Source organism: Chiroxiphia lanceolata, chromosome 27 (assembly GCF_009829145.1).
Source record: "Chiroxiphia lanceolata isolate bChiLan1 chromosome 27, bChiLan1.pri, whole genome shotgun sequence".
In the NCBI taxonomy this organism is placed as follows: domain Eukaryota; kingdom Metazoa; phylum Chordata; class Aves; order Passeriformes; family Pipridae; genus Chiroxiphia; species Chiroxiphia lanceolata.
The window spans coordinates 3,727,120-3,754,093 of NC_045663.1; the positions used below are offsets into that span (position 1 = coordinate 3,727,120).

The window sequence follows — 26,974 nt, forward strand, 5'->3', positions numbered from 1 at the left end:
GCAGACATTCTTAGATTTTTCTACCACCAGCACCAAAATTCCCTTACTGTTAATTGAAGTCTATTAATTCTAATGTCACTTGAAAGTGACAAATTGTTTTTCCAATTTGCAGCAGCATTTCAGATTTTTGGATATTTATCATACATGGTCTTGGGTCTTCTCTTTGGAGTAAACTCTTCCACTGCCATTCTTGTTCTGACTCTCCTCATGCTTTCTGAGCCATCTTCAGTTTTCTCTCCACCCTACCCAGCACCACTGGCACAGAAACCTAAACTGAAAAGCTGTTGGTGCAGCTCTGTTTCCATGCCCTGCCCCAGCTGGGAAACCACATATGAAATTAAAATACCTAAAGATTCATTGTTCCTTGTTGCTGATGTTTTCTGGAACCTTCAACCACAGCTGCCTGAAGATGCAGCCCTGACACAGATTTCCTTTTAAAACATTGTATTTGTCATGGCAAAAGGCACCATCTCTGCAGGCTTTGGAGGAATGTTTAGATTTGTTGGTGTGTCTGTATTTCACACCTGTGCCAAGCATTGACACACATTAATGCACAGTGCTGCTTAGCCAGCTTATTCACCCAAATGTACAACAAATAACACAGCAAACAATGAAACCATGCACAAAATAGTTTTGTTCACTGATAGTCAGTGGAGCTGGCATTAAGAAGAAATATTACAGGGCTTTATGTCCTATGCAGCCTGTGCAGTGCAAGAAACCAGAAACATGTACCCAACCACTGGGCTAAAGACAAGAACTGCAGGAACCTGCACTAAAACAGCTGCATGTGAGCTGTAACTTCAAGGCAACACTGTTCCCAAACACCCAATACAGGCTTTTTAAAAGAGCTGCAGGTAAATTCACAGCATCTCCCAGAGGCAGATTAATTCACTAATAACTGCAGCCACAATTCTGCAAGCTTACAAGGCTGTTATTTCAGCACAGGGTTCTGTGTGGCTCTGCAGTCAAGGCCACCTCCCAGCACACTCAGAAGTCACCAGGCACTAAAGTCCATGATAATCCTGACCCCAGTCAGAGCAGTGCACGGGGGATGGAAAAACCAAACACACAGAACTGTGCGTGGCTGAAAAATACAAAAATACTGTCAGGACTTGCAAGACATTCTTAACAAAAGCCACACTGAGGGAAATGTCTGACTGATTATCCAAGACATCATGAAAAACGTTCAAGAAACTTGGAAATCAACAGTTTTCTCAACGAAGTTGTCTATGAAATGTTAATAAACCTTTCACAAAATAGGCTGTGCTGCAGATTTTCTGTTGCCTGGCACCTGTTCAAGTTCAGAGAAAACATTAAATATTTTCACAAGCGTAATTCTTACGTAGGTGGATGTGCTTTTTTTTTTTACTGCCAGTGGTAAAAACAATGTATTTTTGGCTCTATTTTTTTTCCGTTTCTTTTTTTAATACATTTCATTTTAAATAGTCTTAATTTGTGACAAGACAAAATAAAATCAGTAAAATTGAAAAAGGGCTTATCTGTCACCCTTGGTAAAGTCTTTCAGGTTCCATTCTACCTTCAGCTGCATTTGTACAACCCTTCAGAAGGGCACAGTCCCAAACAAACACGAGGAAGGAACCTGATCCTCACTATTGTGATCCAAAGAGCTGAGGTTTTTTATTATAGGATGTTTTAGTGGGGTTGGTTGTTGTTGGGATTTGTTTGTTTGCCTAAAAGAAATGCTTCCCCTGAACACATACAGGTTCTCAGAAATAAAATCCTTACTGAATTTCTAGACAGATAAGTAAAGACTTAGTATGTGAAAGACATAAATAAAAAGTCCATCAACACTACTTTTAACATTAATATTACTTTCATTACTTTAAATATTTAAACTCTAGTTTGGTGGGGGATGTGTATCTGCAATCATCAAATAAAATCAGAGTCAGCCACGTTGAACTGATATTCACATTTTCCTACGCAACATTAATTTTTAAATTAAGCTGATCAGGGAGGTTTTTGAAAGACAAAAAGGTACAGCCTTGGGTTTTGATGGAAGGGATTGAACTGCCCAGGATCAAGGACTCAACAGTCACAGCCAAACTGGAGCACCAGGGTCACCTGATTTGTACAGTACTGGGATGGTCACTGTGTAAATTGTTGCCACTTCACATGCTTTCACTGGAGATACTGCATTGAGGAGCTGTTTGGGTTTTTTTCCTCCATTCTTTGTAGTTTGGGCAAAAAAAAAAAGGTCACACTTAAAAGTAGATGGGAAGTCCCCAAAAGCTGAGGTGAGGCAGATCCTCCTGCAGACCTGCCCAGGACCCAGTGGGAACAACACAACCCTGAAATGCCCTCGAGTTCAGTGTGATCACTTCTTCCATTTGAATTGAGCTATGAACAGTCTGAGAAGCAAACTATTTCCTAATCACACAGGAGAACAAATGATGAAATTCACTTTTCAAGCAGATGATAAAACTTAATGCTGCATTATCAGGAAGCTACTGGCTTTTAAGTATGTAAAAAGCCACTCCAAATGTTATGACTGAGAGACAATCAAGGCCAAAAATGATAGAACTTCAGTCAGTCTTCAATGTGTCTTCTTGTTATTTATCAGGTTCATTATTTAAATACAAGATTGTTTTCTTAGTTTAATATACATACTTACACAATGGCTTAAAAATTAAGTCATAATCCAGCTGACTGAAGTTTTCAGTAAAACTTCTCTGCTGCTTTTTATTAGTAATAACTGGATCAGATTGCTGTTGGCCAGAGTAACAGTCCATTAAAGAGGAGATTGAAAACCAGATCTCTTTAGTACCACCTTCCATTAGAGCAATTTGTAAATTAAATGTAGTTGCTGGCCCTTGGACTCAGCAAGCCTTCCAAAAACCTCAGTGGATCATCCTGTCAGACAAGGCTCGAGGCTTTAAGCAGGAGCTGGTGAAACTCTGAAGCCACAGTGTGGTTTTACAGAAAGCCACTCACATCCTAAGAATGCTACCACTGCCCACAGAAGTTATCTCCCAAAAAACACAGGGCAAACTTTTGGAAGACACAGCCAAAAAAAAACAATGGCTGATATTTAATAGACAAGACATGAAAAAAAAAAAAGCCCTTGAACTGCAACTCAACAAGACAACTGGAGACTTAATTTCAACAGCAATGCCTCTGATGGCATCACTGTGACAATACTTTTGTAAATGACATTTTTTGGCTCTCAAATACTCTGAAAAGCATTTCTTCCATGCAATCTGGAACCATATTTGAGGATCCTATTTTCTGTTTCAGTTTTCATGTGAAGTGTTTGAGGCTTTCTGGAATTGCAATTTAAGTGTAGAACAGACACCTCTGATAAAGACAAATATACTTAGATGGAACAAGTAATATGCAAATCACATCATCCTTCTGTGTATAAAAGTCAATGCATTAGAGACTCCAACATACAATTTCAGGAATATAAAGTAAGACCAGCTGCACCCCAAAATTTTTAAATTTGCAAATTTAAATCACAATTTAAATTCACAATGTCATGTAGCAAGACAGGCAAAATAATAGATAAGATCCCAGGCTCATTCCAGAACCTGACAGGCCACGCTTTGCCTGCTCTTGGGACAAAGACAAAACATGACTTAGGCAGTTGGTAAGATAACTGAGCAGCAAGTAGCTTTAAATCACAACTGTCTGTAGCACCATATGTGCTCCCTTGGGAATGAAAAAACCAGACTGTTTTCTTCGGAATTAAAAATCACAATTATAGTCCTTGAATGAACAACAAATAGAAGCTCAAAGCCCCAAAACACATGAACTTTTACTGCTTTAACATTTTCCCAACAAAAATACTGCCTGTTAAGCTTAGTACAGTGTTACTACCCATTTTCTTACCTATTTGGCTTGTATTTCATTTCTAAAACATTCTTAATATGCATTTGCTTCCAAGCAGCATTCTGTGACCAACCTTGTTTATTATCAGACAGCCCTTAGAGTTCACATGAATGACTAGAAAGCCTCCTGGAGCTCCACTCATCCTGCCTTTTAAACTAGACTAGTAGCCAACCCAGGTAACTAGAAGTAAAAACAAAAGTTAAGAGATGCATTTAATGCACCACGGTAGTGTAAATCCTTTCAGAGCAATGGTAATTTAACCATTCTCTGCATTTCCTGAATGTAAGTTTATACTAAAGCATTCCCTTATATCAATGGCTTTGACAGGTCAGGAGAAGCAAAGTAAAAGGTGGCAATAATAGGGAAAGTGCTAAAAAAAAAAAAAAGACCACGTTTCTCTCAGCTAAGCATTGTAGCAGACTTGTTCAATGCTTTTCCTCCATGGTAACCTACACCATGCTACAGCAGCAAAACAACCACACAAGCACAGAGTACTGGGTAAATAAAGACTCTTAACACTACCCTGGCATAATGCAAATGGAACAAATGGTCAAAGGCATCCACTAACAGAGTGATCATTGAAACCCACACATCAGAACTCCTGGAGAGCACCATATTTCAGAAAGATGTTTGAAGGGTGTAGCTGTACCGAAGCTGGAGGCAGAACATTCCTTGTTGGATTTGCTGATCAGACTCCCAGAGAGATCCCTCAGTGAATGCAAACCCTACTAAACCAGTCCTAAATACATACTGGTTTTATATGGATATGTTTGTGAGGGAAAGTGAGGAGTTCTTATCACATCACTTATTCCAGCTGGCTTTGCTCTGCATTTAGGCATTTGCTTTCGAGGTTGTCCTTATTCTGAGCAGTTGGTTCCTCACTCTGTGCCACAGAGATTTCTGACTGGTCTGTCTTTGTGCTGGTGTCAGCCAGCTCCTCCTCAGCTGAGCTGGGGCCACGCAGCTCCTTCACGTGCAGGGTGGGATTGGTCATCTGCTCTGTGTCTGCTTGAGGGGCTGGCACGCTGCTGTCTTTGGGAAGCTCAGGGCAGTTGACAGGGGCTATCACCACAGGAGGCTGAGGTAGGTCTTTCTGTGGATGGAAGATCACAGTCAGAATGGTGGAAAGCAAGAACCAGTTATCAGAAGTGATGGTCTTACAAGATGAAGGTTAAAGGTCCATCATCTCTGTTATCATTCTCCAGCAGTGGACACATGCACACAGTTATCCTTTGGGTTTTACAGGGCACCAGGGGATTTTTTTCTTTCCAGAAAAGTGTTTGCTTTCTGCCTGATTGTTCCTCACCAGTTTCAGATGTGCTCTGCTGATTAGGCAGCAACAGGCAAACAGCACTTGGTCCTTGGCCACTCTGGTTCTGCCCACCTTTAATGTCAGTGATAAAGAACTGGCAACTTTTCCATAACATTTTTAGATGATCTCAAATATTTCTCCAACAATTAAATTCAGTTCTCTGGAGAAAACTTGTGAAGGTTATCACAAACAGTTGAATAACAAAGTAAAACTCACTGGGGTGGACCACTAGCTTAATAGATTTAGCCTTCAAGTAATTATTCAAAAACTAAAATCATGCATCATGATAGAAATTATTCCTTTCTGAATGTGGTGGGGGAAAAACCAGTTTTCCCCCTGGAGTTATAAAATGGTAACCTCCAAGGGGGTGGTGTCTCCCTTGGGGTTGAGCCAACCACTGTCACACTGAATCAAGTTACTTTCACTTGTATCACAGTGAAACAAAGTGATAATTTACTATAATGAACTACACTTCTACCTTCATAAACAGTAGGCTATGAAAAAAAATATTTCAAGGATATGTTTTACATAGTATTAAACCCCATTATATTTTATATAATATTGTAATATTTTACTATTAGTGATACTTTCAACAGAGATCAAACAAGTAAAATCATGACAGAATCAAGAAGGAAAGACAAGGTCTACTTTACTTTTCACCAGCCAGATTCAAGTGGCCATAAACATCCTAAAAACCAGAAAAACCTCGCTGAGGCAAGAAAAAAAGCACGTAAAAAAGCAAACAACGGAGCAAAACCCAAAATCTTTGTGCTTGTGGGATAATACTGCAATACTTTACTCAACTTTAATGCTAGTTAGGTTTTTATAACATTAGTATTTCCTGAAGACACTCATATCAAACTGGTATTCACCGCAAAGCCGCTGCCCGTCCAGAACATGGCAAGTTCCCTTCTCCAAAGGGCCACTGCGAAGCTGGTGAGGAGAGTGCAGGGCACTAAGTAGAGGAGAGCAGGCTGGCCCATCTGCATCAGTGCCAAGGCAACAAAGGTCACAAGAAGGCCTATGCCATAGGCTGGAAGGAAACAAACCCAGCAAAAAAACCGGTTATTGGGATGTAGCTTTGCTCAAGCACAACTAAATAATTAGCGAGGGGAGCAGTAACTTTTTTTCGAGTAATATTTTTTCAGGCCTCTTTGGAGAGAAGCATTATTTACAGAATGCAAAACTGGAATTGCTACAGTCTTTCTATTGATAATAATAACATTATTGTTGTAAAAGTAGTGTGATTGGCCTAGTTCATAGTGTGCAGTTAAAGCACCACCCTAAGCAAAAATAAACAAATGAAGTATTGCACCTCATATTTATGAATTCAGCAGATATAGACAAATATTTTGACCATGATTATGTGCTGCTTTTTAGGGTTGGCTTTACTATCCTGCAACACTACTAAAATAAAGAAACCCCAGCAAGCTGTAGGTTATTATTTTTCTTACTTTCTACTTTTCTTACTTTCTTTTCTTAATTTCTGCATAAATGTGGCAACATTTATTTAGTAGGACACAAGCAGCGTGGATCTCGTATTGTAATTATTTTCAATTACATTTTCAAAACAATGAAGTTAATCCAACTGATTTTTATTCAAGAAAACAGGTGAAGAAAGACATTGAGGGGCTGGAGCCTGTCCAGGGAAGGGCAACAGAGCTGGGATGGGTCTGGAGCACAAGTCTGATGAGGAGCAGCTGAGGGAGCTGGGGGGACTCAGCCTGGAGAAAAGGAGGCTCAGGAGGGACCTTCTGGTCTGCAACCCCCTGACAGGAGGGAGGAACAGGGTGGGGGTCAGGCTCTGCTCCCAGGGAACAAGTGAAAGGATGAGAGGAAACAGCCTCAAGCTGTGCCAGGGGAGGTTTAGGTTGGATATTGGCCAGAATTTCCTCCCCCAAAGGGTTGTGCAGTGCTGGCACAGGCTGGCCAGGGCAGTGGTGGAGTCACTATCCCTGCAGGGATTTAAAAGTTGTGCAGATGTGGCACATGGGGACATGGTTAGTGGTGGCCCTGGCAGTGCTGGGTTAACAGCTGGACTTAATGATCTTAGAGGGCTTTTCCAATATAAATGATTCTGTGATTAGAATACTCAAAAACTCTTTACAGTTCTTGAAATTTTTTTTTTCAGAGTACATTCTGTTACTATGGAGAGTTCCTTATATCTAGTTAAAATCATTTTTATTTTGACTTAAGTCCATTGCCTCACATCTTATCTGCACACCTGTAAGAAAAGTCTCTCTGTCCTCTCTGCAGCCTCCCATTAGGCAGTTGTGGGACAGCAACAGAATCTCTTCTTTTCCTTTTTTTTTGCCTTCTCTTCTTTTACAACCATGTGCTCCAGCCCTCTGCCATCTCGAAGGTCTCCACTGGATTTACTCCAGTATATCAATGACTGTCTGGCACCAGGGATCCTGGTTAAGATTCAGTCTTAAATGACAAATTGAGAGGAATAATCATTTCTCTCATAACTGATGATCCCACCTTGCTAACTGAGCCCTTTTCAGTGCTGCAATACCACACTGCTGGCTCTTTATCAATACAACATTTTCTATCATTTTCTGCAAATGACATAATTTTGAAAATACCAGGTAAGACAACAGTTTAAGTATGTATGAGAGGAAATAACTTGGACCATTGAAATAAAACCATCTCTCTAACCCTGCTAGGAGTCTCCATGAACCCAGGTATTTTTTCAAAAGAATTTCTACAGCAGTTGTTCATGAAACTGTTTCACGACATTAACTGCAAGCACTGGAGGTCTTTGCTGGCAAAAGAAAGAAAGCCAAGAGGAACCTGTCAGATCCTATTCATCAGGTGTATTTACATCCATGGCACGTAACTCTGTGGATTCTACAAACTAAGGAAGAAAACTAATGTAGATGTGTTATAGTCATCATAACACAATACAATTCCCTGCATCACAGCTCGTGGTTTTCAGAATATACAAAAAATTAAGAGCAAAGTCTTAATTGTCCCTGAACCTGAATTCTCACGCACCATAAACTCAAAAGATTCATGAATCGAGAAAGCAGAATGAGCAGAGGTGGGCACATGTAAAGACAGTGGAGCTGCAAGGGTTCTAGTGAGACCCTTTGGAGCCATGGTAACAAGAAGCTCCCCTTACACCTGGCAGACAGAACAGCTCAGGAAAGCCACACCAGCTGGTTTTGTGCTGGAAGATCTGGCCTTGAAAGCACTTTGCTACAATATTTCTGTTTAATTATAAAAGGAGAAGGGTAAAATCATGCCATGCAAGACTGAGGACATGCTTTCAAGAGGGAGCAACTCCTGTAGGTCTTGCATTCAGGTGTCACTGTGGTACATACCTATTGTGCAGGCTACAAAATAGACTCTGGATGACTGCACCTGAATATCAAATCTATGGCAATAGGCTACCAGTAAGCCTAGGAAAGGAAAGAACAGTTAAACATGCTTTCAACCTATAGTCACACACTAAGATATGCAAAATCATCAAACCAGCTAGGAACTTTTAAGAATTTTTTCCCCCAACACTTCCTTGGAACCCTGTGTTTAAACACCATGACTGCACAACTTACAAACCAGTTATATGATAGCACAAGTCCAGTACAACAAAAGCACTCCAATAGTAAAATTAATAGCTTCAAATACATAGCTTATAGATAAAAAACATCATCTGATCCTTACTAAACTGTTGTAAAAATACGGTGTTCACAACAAGATTATGTTCATTATATTTCCCAAAATACAAGAAAATAAATAGTTGATTTCCCAGAAGAAAATCTGAAAGCCAGAAGGTGTATACTTGTTTTCACCTGCAGTGATGCCAGGTGTTCTTCTACATCCTATCTAAAATCAAATTTCAGAGAAGGTGTGGTAGAAACACTGAATATAGTATCACTAACAAAATTAGGAAGGTTTGAGTGGTCAGATGTGTGTACTCAAACAATGTGCAAATGGACAAAATAATTTCCTTTATCACCAGACTATTAAAGATGTTTTATAGCATAAAATCAGTTGCTAAATCAACTCTTGCAATTTCTCTATATGTCTTGACATCACTGCACCTGAAAGTGAACCATAAAATTAATTTAATTTCTTATTGAGAAGGTGAATAGTGCAGGAAAAAAGGAAGCTCTACTTACAAATTTATCAGGTTTATAATAGCCAAATCAAACTTTCCACTTGAATCAGAAGTACAAGAGGAATAAACTAACATGACAGTGTAACAGGTAAAATTCTTAACCTGCTAAACAATACCTGGAACTAAAATGTCTCCAAATCCCAGCAGAGAAAAAGGCCTGTCACACAGAGCCAGTGGTGAGGAGTTCAGTCGTGGAACCTTCAGGACCATTGGGAGCTTAGAACGAGAGAGACACATGTCTGATAAAAAGCCATTTTCTCTATACAGTGGCACCACCTTCCAGAACTTGTTCCTGTTGTACTCAAACTGCAGGCTTCAAATACAGCAAATGTATCTTTTTTTACATTCGTATTACATACAATATTACTGACATCTAACAAAATGCATAAGATAGGAGTGATGAAACACACTATATTAATTTCAAAATCCTCACATGCAGTAGGGTATCAACTCTGCTTTAACTGCAGGAATGTAAAAAATTTAGGTAAGCTGTTACAAGCATAAGAAATAACCATTTATACAGTTACTTCATCTGCTTGCAATAAAAGTCTCAAAAGAGCAAAGACATGAATAATTTTAAAAAGCACATTTTCCAAATCACTTTAAAGACTTTTCCCTTGCCCCCCAGTTATTTATTACACAATTTATTCCTCTTTATTACACAATTTGCAATGTTGAGGCATAGTATGCCAAGGTTCATTGCAATTGTCTTTATTACAGTACATTAAAGAAACTTTATGTTATTTTTTAATTTCTTATATTAGCGTCAAAATAATCCTATCTACTTGTACTTTCATTACTGTTTTATACAATTCATTCTGTGGCCAAGTTTTTGTGAAGCTGAGCCAACCAGCTTCCTTAGACTGAAAGCCTTTTAAATAAAGACAAAGGAAACCCAAAGCTGGTGTGATGAACCACTACAAGTCTGCCTTGCCCCCCCCCCCCCCAGAATATTATTCCCACCCTAAGTTCTTTTCAGACTGGCACCTCCATTTCAGCTTTCTGGTCTTTGAATTTTAGGAAAGTTAGAAGTGTAATAGCTGGAAGTTAGTTTTTAGACTTTTAGATTTTCAGACTACATGCAGTACCTTCTCATGAGTGGCAGAATCCGAAGGGCCTGCAGCCACCTCCACCATTATACTCTCCCCAGTCTAAATTAAAAAGGGGAAAATTGTAAATCAGCATTTCACTCAGCAGCTCTGGGATCGTGTAGGGAACACACAGAGAAACAGGTTGTTACACTCTGCTCTGTGGGCAGCAGGCAACACAGAGGTATTTTACTTACCTTTGTTAAAAAAGGTGTGATAAATACAAAGAATACATCATACACAAAAAGAACCAGCAGGAGCAAGGTACAACCCTGAAGGAAGAGACAAGATACTTGGTATTTACACACTATGCACTAATAAACAGCAAAGAATTAATAATTAGCAGACTGCTCAAGGAAAAAGCTAACAAAGACTAAAACAAGACACCCATATATTTTTCATAATTCCTGAATCTTTTAGATGGAGGAATTGGGTCTTGCATGCACCATAGAAAAGAAAGTAATTCTTGGACACAAAATTACATTTTAGTCCCTAAAATTCTTTATCATGTAAAATCTGCAAATGGTGCCTTTTCAGTTTGCCAGGAAATATGAAGAAGTTCTGCACTGGAGGATGCCAGGCAAGCTTGAAACACTCTCCACCTATATTCTGCCAGTTTATACAAATTTATAGGTGAAGATACTTTGAAGCAGAGTTTGAAGAGCTGCTTAAGGGGCAACTAAATGACTAATACTGATTTTTGTCTGAGGATACTAAGTTTGGAAAGATTTGAAAAGACCACCGGAATGATGCATTAATTGTGTGTCAATCTGAAAACAAACAAAATCAAACCAATAAAAACAAACAAACCCCCCTCATCAAAACAAAATCCACAAATGAGAGGGTGGTGTGTGATTTACTAACCAACACCTTACAGAACAATCACATGCCAATTATTGGTCTACATTATATTCATTACATCCCTCTTTTCCCAGCTGCATATGAATTTTAAATGCATTTCCAAGCCAATGTACACCATTATAAGTGACTGCTCTGTTCATACATGCAAATATCCTCTCTTTACATCTGTTTAACTTTCATACCTTAAACGTAGGCAGGCGAATTGTTTTCAACATGTAAAGACAGAAAGCAATTCCTAAAGCATCTTGCAGAACCCAGGCCCACCTTAAAAAGAGGAGAACAACATTTTTGTGGGAAACAGTAGGAAAGGCAGACCAAGCCTTGTCCTCACTAAGGACCTGCTTGGGACAAAAAAGAACTTTATTCAAAGTCCTTGCTTGAAATCACCGTTGTTATCAGCATGGATTTGCAAGTGGGAAGTTGTGCTTGATCAACCTGATAACCTGCCACACAGAAGGGACTGGGAGAGGAGGGAAGGTGGGTGGGATACTGTCAGTGTAGACTTCAATAAAGCTTTCCACTGAGAATCTTCCACAAGATCCTCATGGAGGGGACTGATGAAGTACAAGCTGAATGAGCAGTGAGGTGGATTGAAAACTGGCCTAATGAGGTCACTGGACACCAAAACAGGAGGTGCTGGGGCCTCAGAACTCTTGTGTGCTGAGGCAAATCTACAGCTGGGGCTGGTTTTTGACTCTCCTTTGCAGTACAGAAGTGCTCTTTGCTTTACTCTTCACTGTTAGGATCAAACAGAAGCAGGATCTGAGGTAACCCTTTCCCCTAAAATGGCTAGGGTCTAGGTGCAGATGAGAGATTATTCTGTTGTGATCAATCCCTGTGCACTTGCTGAGGGAGGTTTGTGCAGGAGACACCTCAGGTCCACTCCAGCTTTGAGGCAGAAAATGGGATTTCCTAATCCTAAATATCACAGCTTGAGATATCCCTATAGCACTTCTGTGCTCCTCAGCCTGACACTTATCTCTCTAAAAGGTGTTTCAGAGTTGATGCTTCTTGGATTTGAGTTCTGTCACTGAATGATGCACACAGAACATGGACTGCACAAATGCAGTACCTGGCATTCAAGGCACAAGCCAGACACCTTTTTGGTATCACCAGCAGAAACACAAGCCAGTATTTCAGTTCCAATGCTGAATCCCTGACAGAGGGACCAGGAAGATGAACACATCCTGTATATAAGGGGAAACTGGAGCATCTGGGAGTGAGGTAAGAGGTAAAAAAACCCCAAACCAAAACCAAACCACAACACACCATAAAATATCCACCTCTAACAAAACTGCTAAGCACATGCTACAGTTAGGTACAGCAGCAATGCTGGATGTAGAGAATTACTAACTAATACCAGACAGCTGAAAGAAACTACAGATCTCACAATCTTCCCAGCTCTTTTTCTCATGAAGAAATAAGTTAGACAACTTGTGTCCAACTTTCCATTCCCCTTCTGAGAGAGAAGCTGTCTGAAGTCAAAGAGCTCAGAATACTGACTGGGACTCAGAGAAATTAAACTTAACAAGAGACAGTTTTCTGTAATTAAACCAACAAGAAAAAGGTGAAGTACATAAGGAACAAATAAGAATTTCTACCTGTCACTCCTAAATTCTGGATACATTTAGGCTTCTGTAGATGTCAGTTACTTATACTATAAAGCATATCACAATTTTTAGCACAGAAAATAAAATGTACACTTACTGATCTTCATTTCTGAAGACTCCCCAGACCACACTGACAGAGACACAAAATACTGCCAAGAGCAGCATCCGGACCTGGGGACGCTTGTGAAAATAAGGCAAGTTGTTGTCTGGGATTCTGAAAACAAAGCACATGAAAGCTACAGTTGTCTGTGTCTCTTTCTTTATAAACATTTTGAAGTATGGAGCCACCTCGTAAATCCCACACCTACCAAACAGTATAAAAAAACTAAGTTTACCTGTTAAAAATTTAGGAGTTGCCACATACCTGCACTTTCCCAAGGGGAATCTTCTTACAAAGGGAGACAGACAACTGTAGAGACCAATTGAGGCAGCCAGGCAGAATATTCCTATAATAACATAGACTGAGAAAAAAAAAGTACTTAAGTCCAAGTTAGATGATGCAAGAGATTCTTTTTTTCATACCCTGGCTGAATAAAGAACAGTCAATAAGCCTAAATGAGAAATAAGGCTAACATTTAAGCAGTGAAAGGTAAATTCTTGATTAGATTTATGCTCTTTGACTATCTAATTCTAGCTCCTTTCAATCAGGTGTACTTTATGCAATACCTACTTCAACAAATCAAAACCTCTGTGCTAACATTCTTAAAGTAAGTCATAAGCCTAAAAGGCAACCTATGGTGAAGTGTTTATCTTCTCTTTATGACTATACAGGAGCATTATAAGGGAACTCTTAAAATCACTCAGTAGCAAAATTAATTAATTCAGATGAGATGCACGTCCCACTACTTCCTCAGAAATATGGGGATGGCAGTTCCAGTGCATTAGGCTCTCATGGCTTTTTGTCAAACAATTTGATAAATGATCAATAGAAATCTATCATCTTTATAAAGATAAAAAAAATTGATCCTGGATCCCATAACTTGACTTCACACTGAACAATAACAGAGAGACAAGAATAGGTTTGAGAACACAAGAATAAAAGGTGGAAGATACTAAGTCTGTATCTACTTAATGGACTTTAATGTTTGAAAGAAGCTCTATGATCACCTAAATCCAGCATCACTAAAAGTAGAAATCTACTCAGTGGGTTTTCTTAGAGGGTTTTAAATCATATTGGGATGAAGAAACATGACAGAAGACAGAAATTTCATAATTATTTTCACGGTAAAAATGCTCTTTAAACGATGACAGCCTCATGATACTGAAAATGTACCAATACAAATACAGCCTTAAGAGTACCTAAGTGGTCATAGAAGAAATAAAGGAGGACGAGCATTGAGCAGCACATCACTACAAACACACAGATCATGATTGGGGTCACATCCACTGTTTCATCATCGTGTTTCTCTGTCCCATCGTCACGTTTGTGCTTCATGTACCTCCTGAAAGAGTAACAGTGGCTACAATGAGTACATTCCTTCTGCAACAAAATACACAAGGGTGCTGAATCTTCAGTAAAGAATATGTGGGGTTGGAAAACATGTCACAACACCAGTGCCTGCTTTGACTCCCACTCAAGTCAGTGGAACACTACGTTTGCCATGGATGTATGAACAATGCACAAACCAGTAACTGCTGCATTAGTTTATCCAGAGTGCTATTTTCATTCACCAAGAACTCAGCTGAATCCTGAGAGTTACCACAGAACAGTTTGCTGACTTCGGAAGAAATCCTTAGGTGAGGTTATGTCAGTGCTGGAAATAATCATGACACAATCACCTCCTCCCCCAGCCCCCCTTACTGGGAAAACATAACCATGAAAGTCCATTAAAAGATTCATTACCAACATAGCATATGTCAACCACCTAATCAATTTGGTTTGCATTATACCAGTAAAAGCAGGTTTTGTTTTGGGTTTTTTTTTACGAGGTATTTTTCTGGTGGAATTTTGGAAAAGCCCAACAGGAAGCCTATTACTGCATAATTTTCTTTTTTTGAGCTTTTCAAAGGTTTGGCCTTTTGACATGGCAAAATACTAAAACACTCTACGTGCAATTTATACTGTAATGATTTCCTACAGTGATCAAGTCAATAGAAAACTCAGGGCCTTTCAAACATCACATCAGTATTTTCCCATTCTGCTTACACAGTCTCTAAACCTCACTAGCAGACCTGCCAGGTGATCTTCACATAACCACCATAATTTTGGTTTTCTCTATGAAAAATACAAGAAAACTGATGTGCTGAATTCCAGGTACTCACTTTTTCACATCTCTGCTTCCTGCCCAGTAGCCTCCAATTGCAACAGTCCCCACAGCCATGACAAAGATAATCACCATGTTGTAGTCCAGCACAGGCTCATTTGGTGCATACATTGCCCCTTTCACTGAGCTGCCAAAACTCTGTGGAGGTAAATATGAGTTTATGAAGGACATCCAAAAAGCTACCTTAGCAAAGGTTCTCTTATTTAATTTTCACTAAGCAGGCTCAGAATCAGGCTTTATTATATTTATATATTTATATATTTATATATTTACTTAAGAGTAATCTATTTGCTCTGCTATTAGTGATATTTATTTCCAGCACCAGGCTCCATTTGGATTTTATTCCAAAGATGAGAAATAACCTCCCAAGAGATCTGCATTTTTTTCAAAACCCAGTAATGCAATCTTCATGAGTACACTTCCTACATGAGATAATATTATCCCTTACATGAGATAATCTAAATGAGAGCATTTAGTATCAAGTTTACCTTGCCAATATCTAACATGTCAGTATAGCTGAGCAGAGCCACAGGAATATCAATCTCTTCATACTGACTCCTGTTACCCCCAGGAGGAACCTGAAAGACAGTTCAGAGGAGGTAAGAATATATTTATTTCTGCAAATACTTCTACTGCTTAAAAAGGGTTAAACTTGCAAGTTCTGTTTCTGACAATTTGAAAAATGTTCTAGAAAGGAACATAATGACAGCAAAAACTCAAGGTCAAAAATGTATGACTGTTCCCAGTAAAACAGAAGTCATTAAAGACTGCAACAGCAAAATGCAGCAACCAAAATTCAAGTAGTATCTTTTGCACATCAGGGTCATGGGTTTACAGCTGATGTGTGCTTCTAGTATTGATTGTACTCAAACCTACTAATTTTATTTTCAAAACTATTAATTTTACAAAACACATGCTGGTGATGCTCCAGCTGAATTTAAAGCACCAGATTCAGTGTGGTAGTACAACAGAGTCAAGAAACCAACCTCCTCCTTTGGTGCCAGTATTTCACATGGAATAACAGCAACATGGAGCTCTTGACTTGAATATCACATGAGCTCTGTGCACTCTTCCTGCTTAAGTGAGTGCCTCTTGTGGTTTCATTCATTATTCCTTCAGATGTATGATTTCCAGACATAATAATGCAATGTACACACAGGTAGAGTACACACACATTATTTATTTTAAAGAGGAGCATTAAATACCAGCAATGTGCACTGAAGACAAGACAATATCTAACATCAGAGGAGTATCAGCAACACAGAAAGATAAAAAGAGACTCACCAGTCTCTCTCTACTAACAATCAGCAGCCCACGAGCTCCATTTATCTGAGCAAGCCTCACTTTCTCATAGAAGGTGCAATTTCCTCGCATCACCATGGGGATTTGATTATTAAATCCCCCATCAGGTACATCAGAAGGAGAACACAAAACAGATGCTGTCTGATCCTGAAGTTGCAAAAGTGACTGAAAAAAAAAACCACAACAGTTAAACACACACATGTATATATCTATATAACATAAAATTATAAAAGAAAAGCAGAAACCACAGACTTTCTAAAGGGTAATTTAAAACTTTTTAAGTAATGGAGTGATTATTCTCAGAGAAACACAAAACAGTGCTGCCCTCTCTATTATGCTGGGTCCTGCCTTGCTTCACCTTATTGTGCAGAATTCTACTGGTAATAAAATTTGGGTTATGATCTGCACTTGCATTTGCTTTCTTCAGCACCACTGCTGCTCTGCTGCCTGCAACCAAGATGTGGGAGGAGTAAAGCAAAGTGTTACCATTGCTGGGCTGGCAGAGTGGCAGGCTGGGATGAGGGAGGGTATGAACAGCTAGAAACTGAAACATAGGCTGGGGGAAAGTACAAATGCACAGGCAACAAAAATAAACTTCCACGTTGAAACCTACCATATTCAGTGAGCTGAATTCAGAGATTTTGTATCTCAAATACTTAAATACTGGATTCTAGGCTGCTTCTCTCACTGCTTGTGATCTACAGATATTGCAGGCCTGCCCCAATTCCTTAGTTTTAGCCCTCCTGAGACCCAAAGACATCCAGTCTGGTGTGTTTAAACAGGAACATCCCAAAGACACTTCAACGTTTTAGAAGTAACACTGGCACAAATTGTTCCTTGGAAAATCTAAACAACCACCAGCATCTTTGCCCAGTTCTGTTTGCGAGTCATCTGAAAACTGCAATTATCTACCAATAACTGAGCTGTGCTAACAGAAGTAGGTCTCAGTCCTCATTGGAGGTGAGTTGTTAGTTTTGAGAAGAGTTAGGATAAAGTTTCAAACTGAAAAACTTACAGATGGAACACTGTATTAGAAACCCACAGGTACATGATAAAATACCTGTGTGACAGCCTCTCTTGTTTTAGGAGGGGAAGGTAAGCACCAGGCTGTCAGTAGCTCCAGGCTTATTCAGAAAACTGCTGTCTCCAACCTGACTCCTACTTTAGAGGCAGTAAAATTCTCTGCACACACTTCCTGGTTGTCCAAGTTTCAGGTAAGCTTATCACTCTATCAGAGCAGAACACAAATGCAGAGTGAGCTCAGGCTGGTGCACTGCACCACCTCAGTTAATGAATTGTACTGCTGGAGTACAGAAGGAGGAGGAGGGAGAATGTGAAAGAAGGGAAAAGCAAGAGAGAATTGAGGAAGGAAACAGATATGCAAGGGATCCAGCATACTCAACCCAAGTGTATGTGGAAGTGTCTCTGCAAGCTATTCTGGACTAGATTGGCTCCTGCAGAGCTACTGAAAGATATTTCCAGTGAATTTTTATGAGACTGATTGAAATGAGATGTTTACAGTACAGTCTCCAACCCTCATAAATACAAGTCTGTCATGTAAGTGCTGATTCACGTTTCACAGTGAGGGCAAGTGCAAGAGTTTATCAGCTGGGTCTACACAAGGCAAAGGCAGCTATTGATGTATCTGGGGACTGATCTGCAGTTGCAATAAACTCATCACAGTAATTAAGACTTGATTATACATCAATAAGGAACACCAATAATTCTGTGGGGCACTCAACTGGTAAATCAAGGAATACAACGAACCAAGTATCAGTCAACAGCATCTTCCTCTATTAGTAGCTCATCAAAGTGCATTTGCTGATTTCATCACCCAGTGACAGTAACTTCTTCTCACAGAATAAAGAACTGACCCAATTGTCAGCTCACACAGATTTGGATAATGCAGCAAAAGCTTGACACAGTTTGTGACTACTTAATCTTACACTTGACAAAACTATGAATCACTAAGAAAGCACTAAAGCTCACAGTTCAGTACATTAACAAAGCCACCTGGTATCTTCTTGTATCATGCTGATATATAAAAACTCCTTTCCAACCCCAGCTATTCATCATTTTCATTTCATTGATCACAGTGTCGGAAGATTTTTGTTTTGAACCAGTAATAGTCATTACCTCTGCCTGGAAATGAATATTGCTATCTTAGTACTGCCTAGAGTGATCTTAACAGATAAAAATATTTTCTAAGTAAGAGCAAACAAAGCAGTTGCTTCAAATTCTACTAATCCAATTGAGAAATTACAAGTTTCCTTGAAACAAAGGCATTTTTGAGTGCATTCTTCTGTCATTACTTAGCTAGACACTTACAGCTTTACCCAGATCATGTGGCAAATGGGCCCACTGAGAGTTGAAGAGGATACAGTAGTCTTTTCCTTTGCTGCTCCCCTTCTCTGAAAGGACATGTACCATCCCATACTCGCAGTACACCTGAAAACATAACAAAAATTTCACCATGAGAATTTTAAGTCACACAAAAGAGCAGAAGTGATGGGCATAACTTGCTGTTGACTGGCCTGTTTTCTATTTTTTTTAAGAAAAGCAAAAGATTCTACAAAGTTTCTGTATCTGTGTGAGGAGTACAGTGGAATTTGTTATCATTTCCATCGTGCTTCAAAGAAAGACTTCAAGATACATTAGGCAGATTCCCTCCTACACAGCAACTGGTCAAAGAATCAAATGAAAGCTTACTGGATGTGTTTTAAAAAAAAACAACAAAAGAAACCAAAAACCCCAACCACAAACAACACAGCTAGACTGGTGCATACATGGATATAACCAGAGCAAGGGAAAGAAGCTGGAGTACTGTGGAACACACATGAGACTTGGAGTACTGTGTTCAGCTCTGGGGCTTCCAGGACACAGAGCTGCTGGAGAGAGTCCAGAGGAGGCCATGGAGATGCTCCAAGGGCTGGAGCCCCTCTGCTCTGGAGCCAGGCTGGGAGAGCTGGGGGGGTTCACCTGGAGAAGAGAAGGCTCCAGGGAGACCTGAGAGCCCCTTCCAGTGCCTAAAGAGACTCCAAAACAGCTGGAGAAGGACTTTGGACAAGGGCTTGGAGGGACAAGACAAGGGGGAATGGCTTCCCACTGACAGAGGCAGGGTTAGATGGGATATTGGGAAGGAATTCTTCACTCTAAGGGTGGTGAGGCCCTGGCACAGGTTGCCCAGAGAAGCTGTGGCTGCCCCATTCCTGGAAGTGTCCAAGGCCAGGGTGGATACAGCTTTGAACAGCCTGGTCTAGCCCACCCCATGTCAGGGGCCTGGGAGTAGATGATGTCTAAGGTCCTTTTCCAGCCAAACCATTCTATGATTCTATGAATAAGAGGCCTGGCCCTTAACAACTCTTGAAAGTACAGCCTAAAGTAATGATCAATTCTAGATTCACTCACACCAAAACTCAACCTTGGGCACCTTTGCTGTAGATTTGATAAGACCCCACAGCAGCAGCAGCTCTTTTTCTGTCCTAGGTAGCACATGTAGACTCTCAAGTCTACATACTGCATTTATTTATTCCTGCTGTCACTGCTGTCAAAACTCCAACAATATATGCTATAAGTACTGAAGATTACATATCTAAGATTTATAATTAGAGGCCTGTCCTGTGTCTGGCTGGAATGGAGTTAATTTTCTTCACAGCAGCTGGTGTGGTGCAGTGGTTTAGATCTGTGCCCAAAACAACGCTGATAACAAATTAATGTTTTAGTTATTGCTGAACAGTGTGCACAGTGTCAAGGCCTTCTGTGTTTCTCTCTCTGTCCCCACAGTGAACAGATGCCCAAGAGGCTGGAAGAGGTCACAACCAGACAGATGATTAAACAAAGATATTTGATGCCATAGAACGTCATGCTTGTTTTTATAAGGAGGTCAGCCACCTTTTGCATCATGTAAATGTCACAATCCTCCTGAAAAACTCCTGGAAACTGAAGTAAGAGAACATAATCCAGTAGGAATTTGGAGAAAGAGAACAAGGACTACAGAGAAAAGTAAACATATTAACATGGAGCACATATACCAATTTTAGGCATCTTCTCAGTTGTGATACACAGTATGTACTCTGCTTGTTCAGCCAAGTGCTCAGACTACACCTAACTGCAAAATGTGTTGCTTTTAACTTCATTCTCATATTAATTGAGCCAAAATAATTGTAAATCCTCCTCACCCTTGGAAGGTGTTGAAGAAACACAAAGTGTATCATGAGCTCTGCTCTTACTGTTCTAAGGACCCTGAAACAAATCCTGCTGCCCATTTCTAAATGACAAATGGGCCCCTTGTGATGCTTCTCCCTCTGACAAGAGGCTCTTGTCCTGGCTGGAACAAGAAAGCATTCAGAGTGTCATTTTAACATCAGCCAAGTCACCATTAAGTTCTGGGGGACACTTCTGTGCTCCTCGGGGCAGCAGTGCTGGGATTGCAGGCTCTGTCTTGGAAGGAGTGTCAGGCACCATCTCCACTCACTGAAAAACTGTAAGTTAAGAACTCTTTACTTCACAAAAAATACCAAACATCAGCTCCTCGGTACCAAGTCTGCTCACATGCATTCTGTGACCATCTGCTCAGGTCTGAACCAACACCTTAACAATTCAATTTAAGCTCTGACCAGCTGCTGCAAAAAGCTTTTAATGTTTCAGACAAAAAGGCACCGAGATACAGAAGAAATGCTCAGAAAGTAGGACAAAAACTAACTTTTGAGGGCTTTTTTTTTTTTAAATGTAATTCAATTATACAAATCCAGATCAATGCTTCTTTTTGAAGGAGAGTCTTGCTGATCTTTAATTGCTGCTTCAGAGTGTCTCAGTGCTCTTACAGAACTACTTCAATGTTCAAGTAGTGTTGTCTGGTACTAGATTATAAAAAGAGAGAGCAAATGCAAATTATAGCTGTACTTTAACTTCTCACGAGCTATTAGACAGGAAAAAACTGACCACATATTAATTGTAGCAGTCTCAAAATACTATTTTAGCCCAGTGATTTGGGAATCCAGTGCTTAGGAATACCAAACACTGCTCAATGTAACTGGATTCTTCCCATTATCATTTCTGTGTTCCAAGAGCATTTGTTTCCTATTGTAAAAGGAAGTGTCTCCATTTTAATTGAGGACACTCAATAATCCTTACTAGCACTTAGCACTTTGAAGTTTGTGTTTAAACAGAAATAAAATCTCTGAAACACCTACAGTAATTGACCTGGTGCTCCCCTGAAGTAGTCACACACTTGGTTTCTGGTGGAACACTCACTGCCATTCATTAGTGACCCCAGGACACAGGATGAGCAGAGACCAGCAGCTCACCACGAGCAGTGAGTTCAGGGAAAAAAACTGGAAAAACCTCAAAACAAACAAACCACCCCCCAAAATATCTTATCTTTCTACCATCTCCCCTTGTGTCCTACTCTCCTCTACCCACACCCCCAACTCCTCCCTTTCCATTCTTCCTTGTCTTTCTCCTGTCCAACACTCAAACAAAACTGAAGTTATTGACTGAAGACATGTTTAATTGCTTTATTGCTCTGACTCAGCTTTCCCCAAGGAAATCACTTTGTGCCTACCAGAACTGATGAAACCTTGTTCTGGAGAGAAATCCCTAAGCATTGCTGCTACTAATTAGAGAGAAAGTTGTGACAGACTAATCTGTCAACATCTAGTTTAACATTCATAAGCCAAACACACCAATGAATCAATAATTATGTAGTTACACTCTTACAAATACAATTTACACATCTGTTTCTCCAGGTAGCATATGAGGAACAAGATACTAAAGATGACTGAAGTCAGCAGCAAAGTCATGTCTTAACAAGCATGTTCAAAAATCCATTAAAAGAATCCATCACTTATTTCTCCCTCTTTATTTCAAACCCCACTACACAGAAGTTACCATGTACCCCTAAGGAAGCACTCAGGGTAAAAAGATGCTTTTTGGAACACTTTTAAGAACCATAGAATGGTTTGGGTTGGAAGGGACCTTTAAAGGTCACCTGGTCCAAACCCCCTGCCATGGGCAGGGACACCTTCCACTAGCCCAGGTGGCTCCAAGCCCCATCCAACCTGGCCTTGGACACTTCCAGGGATGGGGCAGCCACAGCTGCTCTGGACAACCTGTGCTAGTGTTTTACCACCCCCACTGTAAAATGGCCCTTTAACACACACAGAGGCAGTGATGGCATTCAAAATGTCAGCAAAGCAGTAAAGAAACATCATTGTAAAAATACACAGGAGGTAGAGAGTTTTATATTTAGCTCTTCAGTATATAACTGATCTCTGCTACCTCATGCAGCAACTTTCCCCCTTTTTTTATAACATTAGTGTTCATTAAGTGCTCTAGAACCAATGACAGTTGTCCTGAAGCATGGGAGGTCACACTGCTCAGTCAGTGCAGATCAAAACCACCTGAGCACAGTGCAAGTTTCCAAGATATTTGCGGAGAAAGAGAGACACTGTTGTGTGTACGCAGTGAGGAAACAAAAACTCCAACGGCTTGCCTTGGTGGACTTTTTAACTCATATCTGGTATCCAATCATGGCACCTAAACCCCTTTCAACAAAAGGAAGCAGTTTCTTATCATCTTGAATTTGACTTTCAAGAGAAACAAGCCACAGAGATGAAAACAGACACACACCAAAGACCAGAACAAAAAAGTGTTTCCTGCCTGTTGTACAGGGTCTGACTGGGCTTAGATGAGCAAACAAAACATGGAATAGCTCAGTTTAGAATATTACAGGTACAACTCTCCAAAATCTCCAGGCAGTTTTGCAGGAACTAACTCCTGTAACTGAACAGCTTTATGCACTTGTGGAACAATCAACCTGTACAGTTAAAAGTTTTACATCTGTAAGACATAAACTACACATCTTTAAAACAAGAGAGTAAGCACAGGGTGTGTTGCTACATGGAGATAACCATTACTGGAACTCAGGAATAATCCCCAAATGGCACCCTGGAGACAGTAATACACAATTTTGCTTTCTGAGCTACTTAATGGATGTTCTTCAAAAGAATATTAAGGGAGTAAAAGGTTCCTAATGTGAAGTGCTCAAAACATTTTAGAAGCTATATGGGTTTGTGTGCCAGAAGCCAAGTAAAAATCAAGCATGAAAGGAATTAAAGACAATATGAGCAGGGCTAAAAGCAGAAGAGTTTTAGAAACTCTGTGAAGAATTTAGTCCCTTGGAGAAAGTGGATTAACAGACATCAGTACAAGGCAATTATCACTTAGAATCATAGTTCTGAAGTCTGTTAACAGCCACTACAAGTTTGCTCCTATTCACTTTGATGCTTCCAGTTTTGTTTTTATTCATGTCACTAGGTATCAGACAACAAAAGTTCAAAGCAATGCTGCTGATTCAAGTGGCATGGTTGGCAACATTTATGATGATTCTTAATTCCTAGAGATCACTTCATATCCTAGATTAACCCAGTAGAAAAAATGTCATCTCCTGTGCAGATCCTATACAATGTTCCTACAACCCCCAAGGGCTCTTTTCCAAGTGTCTGGATGTCAAGTCCAGCCTTTTTCAAACACAGAAAAATAACAGCTGCTCTTACAATAATGTGTATTTATGATACTTGCTTCTTACTAGTCCTGTGGTTTAAAAAGCACATTATAGTGTATAATTAACACAAACAAACTGTTTTCTACAAAGCTGCAAAACTGGAAAAGGTTTTGACACAACTGAAGCAAAGTTACAGGGGCAAAATTTAACAGGCAACTGAGCTAATCTAATGTTTGTGGTATTAGAAGGACATGCTTGTTGGCTCTGAATCTCATCAGGTCCTTCCACTGTTTATTTAATGCAGAAAAGAGCAGAATACTCCCCAGTTTTTTTGCTATGTTTTTCAGTCATGTTGGTGAACTGATGTAGCTCAGAGAGAAGCACTGGGACTTGCAAGTTATATGATGGAAGGAGGTAGAGATGAAGAATTCAGCTCACCTGTATTTCAAGAAACTGCAATTTGAGTGACTGAGCCACCAACCCAATGGCTCTGTCTTGTTTGTCCCTCCCTGCCTCTGGCCCCACACTCACCCCACACACCTTTTCCACTTTCAGCAGTTCTATGAGCTGACTTGGCCACCTGCATCTCAGAGAGATTTGACAGATACTGGGAGCTGTGTTCCCTGAAGAAGGAAAGAATGAGCTATCCCTATTCTTAGAGTAGGTACCATGTCAGAGTTCCCAGGAGCTGGGGTCATTGTGTCCCATGAACTGCACCAATTCATCTGGAGACCAGCAACAGCAGACAGTAAATTTGCACACAAACCCCCCACTTCTTCAACAAACACTGTGCAGTGGAGAGAGCTACTTATTCATAATGCAACAATTCCAGGAGAGTAAACTGCCAACCACCACCTCAATCCAGAATTTCAGGCAGTCTTTTCAACTCTCTGGACCTACATCATAGAGTACCCTGATTTAAAATAAAACCATCACCACAGTTCAATATTCTGCTGAAAGCTGCTACAATGAAGGCCAGTGAGATCCAGCACACTCCCTGCAGATCATGTTACTGTATTCATCCCTAGTCAAAGGCTCATGTATATGTGCTGTTTTTACAGGACAACTGAGAGGTAGCAATGCCATGAAGGAATGGGAAGTTAAATGAAATGTGAGAACCAAAGCAAGATCTAAGTGCAGATTGCACTTGGATCTATGAGATCACACCCCTCTTCAGGTGTTCCTAAATGAGGACCCAGACCTGAGAGAGCAATGCTTCAGTAGCCAAGCTGTTCCTTCTCCCTAAATCAGAGTGTAGAAGCAAGCGTGGACACTACCTCCTCCTGCCCCACGGAAAAACAAACAAACAAACATTTCTATTATCCTATTTCAAGGAGGGACACAAAGGTACACGCCCAACAACACAAAGGCAAGAGTAAGCCGTTGATAATGAGTACAGCTGGTACACAGCAAATGCACACAGCAGCTCATGAGGAGAGCTGCCAGCTCTGTCCCCAGAATGACCCTGACCATCAGCCACAGGGGTATCACGACAGGACAAGTGCAGCAGAGCACTGCTCTCTGCCTCAGGCTGAGGGAGATGTACTACCCAAAACCATCCCAGCAAGTGCAAGCACAAGAGATGCAGAAGTACTGCACCATATGAGGTATTCAAACAAATTTTAAACAAGCCAGTTTGGCTAACAGAAACGTACTGGCAGCACACAGAACATTAATTTTTCACTGCGGCAGCAGGACTGTTTCAGCACCCTGGCCAGTCTGCCCGAGCTTGCTCAAGCATGTTAACACTTCCACTGCACAAACACAGCAAATGCTTACAGAAGGGAATATGCTGCAATGCACGGAGCTGAAGGCAAGGTCTCCAAGTCCCCACCACTGGACAATCCCACCTGCTGTCCTGCACTGCCACGTGCTCACCTTCTCCAAACCGACTCCATCTCAGTCTTTGACCCATTCCTGCATTTGATTAATTTTTGGGGCCTATGGTGGCACTACCAGTCCACACAAAGCGTCAGTGGAGATAACAAAATGCACAGGGGAATAAGGAAGGGATGACCAGAAAAAGATGATGAAGGAAAAAAGGGGATGATGCAGAAATAAAGAAGTTAGCTGGTAACCAGACCACACTGTAACTAAAGATCACTGGCAGGGCATCAGTATGCAGACAGATACAGAAGAGGGAAAAATCAGATTGCTATGTTAAGATGTTACACCGATAATACTCAAGAAGACACAGCACCCTCCAAATTACCTAATAAAGATTTAAGAAGTCTAAACGACACGTTAAATGACACTCTGACATTTTCAGAACACAAAACACTGGAACTTAAAACCCAAAAGTTACATACCATGTATGTAACAATAGCTAAAAATCCACTCTCTCCTGTATCAGGATTACATGCCTAGCCCGTCACACCCTTAAAAATTTATCCTACAAAAGTAATTAATATCGAAGTAATGAGAATGTAAGACTACAGGGTCGGTGTAAATCCCCCTTCTTCTCCGCTGGTGCTTCCCCAGAGCGAGCCTGTCAGCCGGGACGAACCCAGCTCCGTCCCTGCGGCTGGGCTGGGCTGCGCTCCCCTCCCCGGGGCTGCCGGGCCGGGCCCACGGGGACCCGAGGTTTGAAGAGCTACGAGCAGAACGCTGTTAACCACGGGAACGAGAAAAAAGCCCCAGACGAGCCCAAAGACACAGATCTACAAACACCGCCAGACTGCGGCGGGCAGGGCCCGCAGCGCTCGCTCCGCCGCCTTCCTGCGGACACGGGCCCGCTGCGGGGCCGCGGCACCTCCGGGCGCCCCGGCCGCTCCCGCCCGCCCCAGGCGGCCCCGAGCCCGGCCACACACCCGGCCACGGGCACGGACACCCCGCACAGCCCGCCCCGGCCCGCCCGTGCCCGCAGCCACTCCCGCCCTCAGCCGGGGATCGCCCGGCCCGGCGCAGCCACTGACCTGCGGCAGGAGGTGCAGGAGCAGCCAGAGGCGGAGCGGGGCCGCCATGCCGGGCCGCTACTGCTTTGTTCCGACCTGGCCCGGGCCGGGCCCTTCCGCACCGGGTCCTCAGAGCCCGCCCCGGACGTCCCGCCCCGCCGGCC

The 26,974-nt window shown here is 41.1% G+C and overlaps 1 protein-coding gene across 3 annotated transcripts; it reads right to left on the minus strand.

Moving 5' to 3' along the window:
- Positions 1-842: 842 nt before the first annotated feature.
- Positions 843-26,968, minus strand: SPPL2B (signal peptide peptidase like 2B). 3 transcript variants are annotated; one of them, XM_032711855.1, is made up of 15 exons: positions 26,832-26,968; positions 18,741-18,860; positions 16,395-16,577; positions 15,599-15,688; positions 15,109-15,248; positions 14,146-14,288; positions 13,211-13,307; positions 12,944-13,060; positions 11,419-11,500; positions 10,573-10,647; positions 10,376-10,438; positions 9,404-9,503; positions 8,491-8,568; positions 6,034-6,194; positions 843-4,942 (listed from the first exon to the last, which is right to left on the minus strand). In XM_032711855.1, exons 1-15 carry the CDS (start codon positions 26,877-26,879, stop codon positions 4,655-4,657), a joined length of 1,785 nt encoding a protein of 594 aa, XP_032567746.1. In that variant the 5' UTR covers positions 26,880-26,968; the 3' UTR covers positions 843-4,654. The 3 variants fall into 3 exon arrangements, with proteins under 3 accessions (XP_032567746.1, XP_032567748.1, XP_032567749.1); XM_032711857.1 differs by lacking the exon at positions 26,832-26,968 and adding an exon at positions 19,302-19,319 and having other exon boundaries at positions 2,185-4,942; positions 18,741-18,864; XM_032711858.1 differs by having other exon boundaries at positions 4,667-4,942; positions 5,966-6,194.
- Positions 26,969-26,974: the final 6 nt, after the last annotated feature.